At 35.8% G+C, this 5,820-nt stretch overlaps 1 protein-coding gene across 2 annotated transcripts; it reads left to right on the forward strand.

The window, feature by feature from the left end:
- The first annotated feature begins 1,939 nt into the window (after nt 1-1,939).
- LOC128544667 (somatostatin receptor type 2-like) lies at nt 1,940-4,757 on the forward strand. 2 transcript variants are annotated; one of them, XM_053514936.1, is made up of 2 exons: nt 1,940-2,015; nt 3,572-4,757. In XM_053514936.1, the coding sequence occupies exon 2, from the start codon at nt 3,592-3,594 to the stop codon at nt 4,726-4,728; it is 1,137 nt and encodes a 378-aa protein (XP_053370911.1). In that variant the 5' UTR covers nt 1,940-2,015; nt 3,572-3,591; the 3' UTR covers nt 4,729-4,757. The 2 variants fall into 2 exon arrangements, with proteins under 2 accessions (XP_053370911.1, XP_053370910.1); XM_053514935.1 differs by having other exon boundaries at nt 1,952-2,019.
- Nucleotides 4,758-5,820: the final 1,063 nt, after the last annotated feature.

Genomic DNA, 5,820 nt, shown 5'->3' on the forward strand with positions numbered 1-5,820 from the left:
GTGAAAAAGCACAAAAAGAAGAGTAAACACAACCACACAAAAAATACATAAAATGAATCTGGTGCTTAGCAAGGAAATCATCAGTTTTAAATTGGTTTAAAGTTGCATTGAAGACAGTGTCTTTCCTGTGCACTTTGGAAATTACTAGACTGGGGTAAAATGTTATAAGTGAATAATAAAAATTAAAATTTAACACTGAAAATGCATACATTCTTGAGAATATCTATTTAAGTTTTTACCAATTTTTTTTCCCTTGAGTGGCAACTAACCTTGAACAGTCCACAAAAGGCAAATCTAACGAACAGCAGGCCAGTTACAGATTTTACGTTGCCGCCAGGATGACTGGAGGTGCAGTGTGAGAACATGTGCACTCTTTTCTCCCCCAGGTTTCTCTTTCCAGCTTATTTATTTAGTTGCATAGATTATATCTCCACAGTAATAATGTTCCCCATTTTGCGTTTAATTTTCGATTTTTTTTCTGTAAACAAACATTCTACTTGGGTAAAAGAAAATCCTATAATAAGTGATTGGCATTTGTAGTCAACAAATTGGTGAGTAGTAAATAATTTTTATTTGGCCTGAGAAGTCACAAAGTCATGGCCCTATAGAGCTTATTTTCTGATACAGAATAAATCAGTGATATGATGCTGTCACTTGGCTATGTTGTGTTTTTTGTTTTTATTAAACATAAGACACAGCAATTTTGTTTAATCACCGTCAGAAAAGGCATGCCAACTTTTAAGGGTATATGGATCAGAAATAGAAGATAAAAACTTATGGTCATTAAATACAGCTTTCAGATGCAATGGCTGAGGCAGAACTTAAGTTCACACAGATCTTTTTTAAACAAGAATATGAAAAACAAATATAGAAAGATAGATATTATACTTTATTAATCCCAAAGGGAAACTGTAATGTTACAGCAGCAAATTTACAGATTATATAATCATTTACAAGCAGATATAAATTGTATCCGAATATTCTAAAAAAAAAAAAAATCACTATAAGAAAACTATTGGCTTATACACAAATATAATATTATGCCAACGGGAAAAGGTTAAAGGGAGGATATTGAAACATTGAAAGAAGTCTCATTAAATAGCTTTAATCCTTATATAAAGCGCGGGGGACAAGGCAAGAAGAAGGTTTAATTTTAAAGGTTTCAAGAATGTAAAAGTATTAGAGATTATTGTTATTATTATTAATAATAATAATAATCACCATCATCATAAACTGAAATCTTTGTCACTAAATCAGTGTAGGAGCAGTCGGGAAGTTATTGAAAATACTCCCAAGTGCAGGCAATCTAATCTGTTTCATCAAATTGTCCTTGTTTAACAAAACTGCTTTAGCTGTCTTGATGCATACTCATGCCTGGTTCCTTGTTTATATGTAATATTTAACACCAAATATTACCTTGAATATGACATAATTTAGCCAATATCTGAGAAAACTAAAAAACGTAAACACACACACACACACACACACACACATAAACATCTATATCGTTAGTATTTCCATGGTTTCGTGAGAGCTTGTGCATGAGGATGCTATCTGTTAAGAACAGAGAAGTTGCACAACTTTAATGAACTGTGATTAAATGTATATTTTAGTTGCGTACGTGGGTTTTTACATTTCACGAGTTATGACTCATTTCTTTGAATTTCTTAAAATTTATTTAGCCTGTTTTCTCATGCAGGGATTTTTATTCACACGATGTATAAGATGGTGAAATACATCTTTAAAATCGCCTGTGATAACACCCTTAGAACTACGTGACTTTTCTCTCTGTTTGATGATGTTGATCCGCCCACTCGATCGCGCTGTTTCCTCGCTGCTCTTGGTGTCACTGCAGATGTCTCGAGCCCACGGAGAGTGCAGTCACTCGGACTCGCGCCCGCCTCTTCATCACCACGCGCACAAGCAGCAAGCGAGCACTGGCGAACAGAACTCACATTCGAGGGATGTCTTTCTTTCTTTTCTTTTTAAATCAGAATTCCCGCGATAATATGGAAGTAGGTAAGCTTCTAAATTATTATCAAGACTTGATCTGATATAAATTCGCCTTTCATTATCTGTAAGACTGTCAGTATGTACTGTTAGTTTATTAATGTCCATCATGTTCAATGATAATGTTTTAAACTAATTTAATTGTTATAGGTAACATGGTATGCATAACTTGAAGACAATATATAAAGAAGTTTACCTGAAATCAGCCATCAGTGAATCTTATAAAGCTTAAAGTTTTGATAAATCTGTCCGAGTTCAACCTGTTTCATGCCTTTACAAGACAAGCTACTGTAGACCAGGGAAATGCACAGAGGCACAATAAAAAAAATAAAAAAAATGGGGAAATAAGTATTTGATCCTCTGCCAATTTTTGTAAGTTTACCCACTTGCGAATGAAATATATTTTTATTATAGGTTTATAGTAAAGGATAGAGACAGAATAAAAAAAAAAAAAGAAAGAAAAAGCATGTGGATACCAAGGCTATAAATTGAGTTGCCTTTCTTCAAGTAAAATAAATATTTGATCCCCAAGCAAGTCATGACCTAGAAACCCTTGTTTGCAGAGGCAAGACACTTCTTGTAGTTGATTACCAGGCATCTCAGGAGGGATTTTAGTCCATTCTTCTTTACAGATCTTAGGTGTCTTGCTGTCACTTGTCAACTCAAATTTTCAGTTTCCTCCATAAATGTTCTAGGATTAAGGTCTAAAACCTGAATAAGCCACTTCATGACTTTACCTGCTTCTTCTTGAGCCACTCTTTGTTACCTTAGTTGTATGTTTTTGGTAATAGTCATGCTGGAAGACCCATTCACTACCCCTCTTCAGTGTTCTGGTTGGAGGATCTGGCTAAGATTTTAAAATACTGTACATGGCCCCGTCTACTGGCCCCTCAATACGGCAAAGTCAGCTTGTACATTTAGCAGAGAAACAGCCCCAAAGCATGATGTTTTCACCTTAATGCCTGACTGTAGGGATGGTTTTCTTTAGGTCGTAATAAAGAGCAATTGTTTTGTCTCATCTGACCATAGCACTTTCTCCCAATTCTTCTCTGTTTATTCGCAAACTTTAGAGAGACTTGTACATGCACCTTCTTAAAGCAGGTTTTCAATCCAAGGTGGCGTATGGTGTTACCAGTGGTTTGTTTGATGACTGTGGTTCCAACTGCCTTGCATTTACAAACTTCTTCCATGTTGTTCTGGCTGATCCCTCACTTTTCTCATGCTTAACCTTACCCCACAAGGTAAAATCTTGCATGGAGCTCAAGACTGAGGGCAATTAATGGTTATTTTGTATTTCAGTTGTCTCTTTCCTACCAAGATTCCTGCTGATGGATTTGTAGCCCATTCTATTGTGCAGGCCTACAGTCTTGCCTATGAGGTCCTTTGACATCTCTAACTAAGTTATTGTTAGGAGCACCTTCTTAAATTAATTTGTGTAATAAGCACATATAGTAACCTGTCTATGGGAGCCAGAATTATTGTTAGTGTGTATTGATTACTGTTGCCAACCTTAGATACATTGTTCTGATTATTAACTTATTGATCTTTCTTTTTTATTTAGGCAAAGTATCACATTCAAGGATGACAGGAAACAAAATGAGCAGCAGCATGGATCTAATGAAATTTCCATCCTCACTTCCGAACTTTTCAGAAACTTTCATGTATGAGAGCTTTATACTGGGCAATTATTCAGATGAAAGCTTGAGGAATGTCACTGACCAAAGCTTCACCAACACCAGCACTGTGGTTATTACTTTTATTTACTTTGTAGTTTGTGCTGTAGGGCTTAGTGGCAATACACTTGTTATTTATGTAATCTTGCGTTATGCCAAGATGAAGACTGTCACCAACATCTACATCCTCAATTTGGCTTTGGCTGATGTGCTTTTTATGATCAGCCTGCCCTTCATTGCCATCCAGTTAGCCCTGGTTCACTGGCCCTTTGGGGCAGTGTTGTGTCGTGTTGTCATGACTATGGATTCTTTAAATCAGTTCACCAGTATATTCTGCTTGATGGTAATGAGCATTGACAGATACTTGGCAGTGGTACATCCTATTAAGTCCACCAAATGGAGGAAGCCTCGAATGGCCAAGGCCATCAACTTGGCAGTGTGGGGAGTCTCTATGTTGGTCAACTTGCCTATCATCATCTACAGCTGTTTGATCACTAAGCCAGGTGGTTGTTTTTGCACTATTGTATGGCCTGAGCCACAGGAAGTCTATTATACAGCCTTCATGTTCTACACTTTCTTTCTGGGCTTTTTTCTGCCTTTAATGGTCATTTGCCTATGCTACCTACTCATCATTATCAAAGTAAAAGCATCTGGGATACGGGTGAGCTCCTCCAAACGGAAGCGCTCAGAAAGGAAGGTGACACGCATGGTATCCATTGTAGTGGCTGTGTTTGTGTTTTGCTGGCTTCCATTTTATGTCTTTAATGTGACATCTGTGACTGGTACTATTAGGACCACACCGATCTTAAGAAGCACCTTTGCCTTTGTCGTGGTGCTGGGATATGCTAATAGCTGTGCCAATCCCATTCTCTATGCCTTCTTGTCAGATAATTTTAAAAAGAGCTTCCAGAATGTTTTATGCCTGAAAAAAGTTGGTGGACTGGATGAGACTGAGTATAGTGACAGTAGGCAAGATAAGACACGAATGAACCCTAGTGAAACTCAAAGCACCCTACTGAATGGAGAACTACAGACCAGTATCTAAGAGAGAAAAACAAAGTACTTTTTTCCTTTAGACATACATAAGGCACTGATGAAGAAAAAGATGGACACTGACATTAAAGAAAAATAATAACATAATAAGCAGAGGATAAATTCAACAAGCTAAATTCAACTTATTGTAGGAATCAACCAGGACAATAAGAGAACATTTTTTTTTCTTTTGCAGCTGGCAGTATGAACATTATGGCACTCATCTGTCTCATTTTGTTGAATAATCTCTCTTTTTTAGTAAAAAGGTTAAAAGAAGTAGTATTCTTCTATGGAAGCTCTTAAATTCTTATTTTTGGAAGTGTTCTCACAGATATTTAAGCTTTTCTACTTTTGAAAGGATTGAAGGTGCTTGTGTTTCGCCTTTCCTATGAATATTTATTGTGAAATTACAGAAGATATCTAAACATGTGTAAATATGTAATTTCTTTCTGAAAGGATGAACAGTTTAGTGTTTTTTCTCTCTTTTGTAAATAGTATTTCCTAAGACTAGTTTCTGTCTTATACAAATGGAACTTGCCAATAATACAGCATTTAATAGAGTAACTGTTACAGTATTTTTACACTAACTAAACGTCTGCTACACTGTATAGATTTCTGTTTGATTCCCAAGATTATTGCTTTTGTCATTCTTTCAAATGGAGTATCTTCTGTATGGGCACATATCTGTTAAACAGAATAAATAACTCTAAGAACTTAATATGCTGTACAGTAACAATTTGCAAATATATTATGCCATTTATTAGTTGTTTGCACCAGAACAGCCTGGCATATTTCAACCCTAAAAGTGTTAATGTATTTAAATCTCAAGGTTCAAGTTTTTTCCTCTTTATTACTTTAACATTTGTATTTACTTGAAACAGAAGAAAAACATGTTTCAGTCTGGACCTTAATGCAACATAAAATGACTATCAGACTATTGGTGTGAACACATTTATATGTTTCAAATGATGGCTTTTCCAAGTTGATGTTTTCCAAGGGATGTTTTTTAGAGAGTATGGTATGACCATGGCATGGTATACTGTTACTGCATGAAAAAAAAAAAAAATCATTTCAATTAGAGGATTATAAATCCCAAGGATGGACC

Source organism: Clarias gariepinus, chromosome 16 (assembly GCF_024256425.1).
Source record: "Clarias gariepinus isolate MV-2021 ecotype Netherlands chromosome 16, CGAR_prim_01v2, whole genome shotgun sequence".
NCBI classification, from domain to species: domain Eukaryota; kingdom Metazoa; phylum Chordata; class Actinopteri; order Siluriformes; family Clariidae; genus Clarias; species Clarias gariepinus.

What these genes read in the sequence shown, in the direction of transcription:
- LOC128544667 (XM_053514935.1), top strand. Translation starts at nt 1,965, where the DNA reads ATGTCTTTCTTTCTTTTCTTTTTAAATCAGAATTCCCGCGATAATATG. An exon ending in CCGCGATAATATGGAAGTAG is followed by an intron (nt 2,020 to 3,571) that starts GTAAGCTTCTAA and finishes TTTTTTATTTAG; the next exon opens with GCAAAGTATCACATTCAAGG.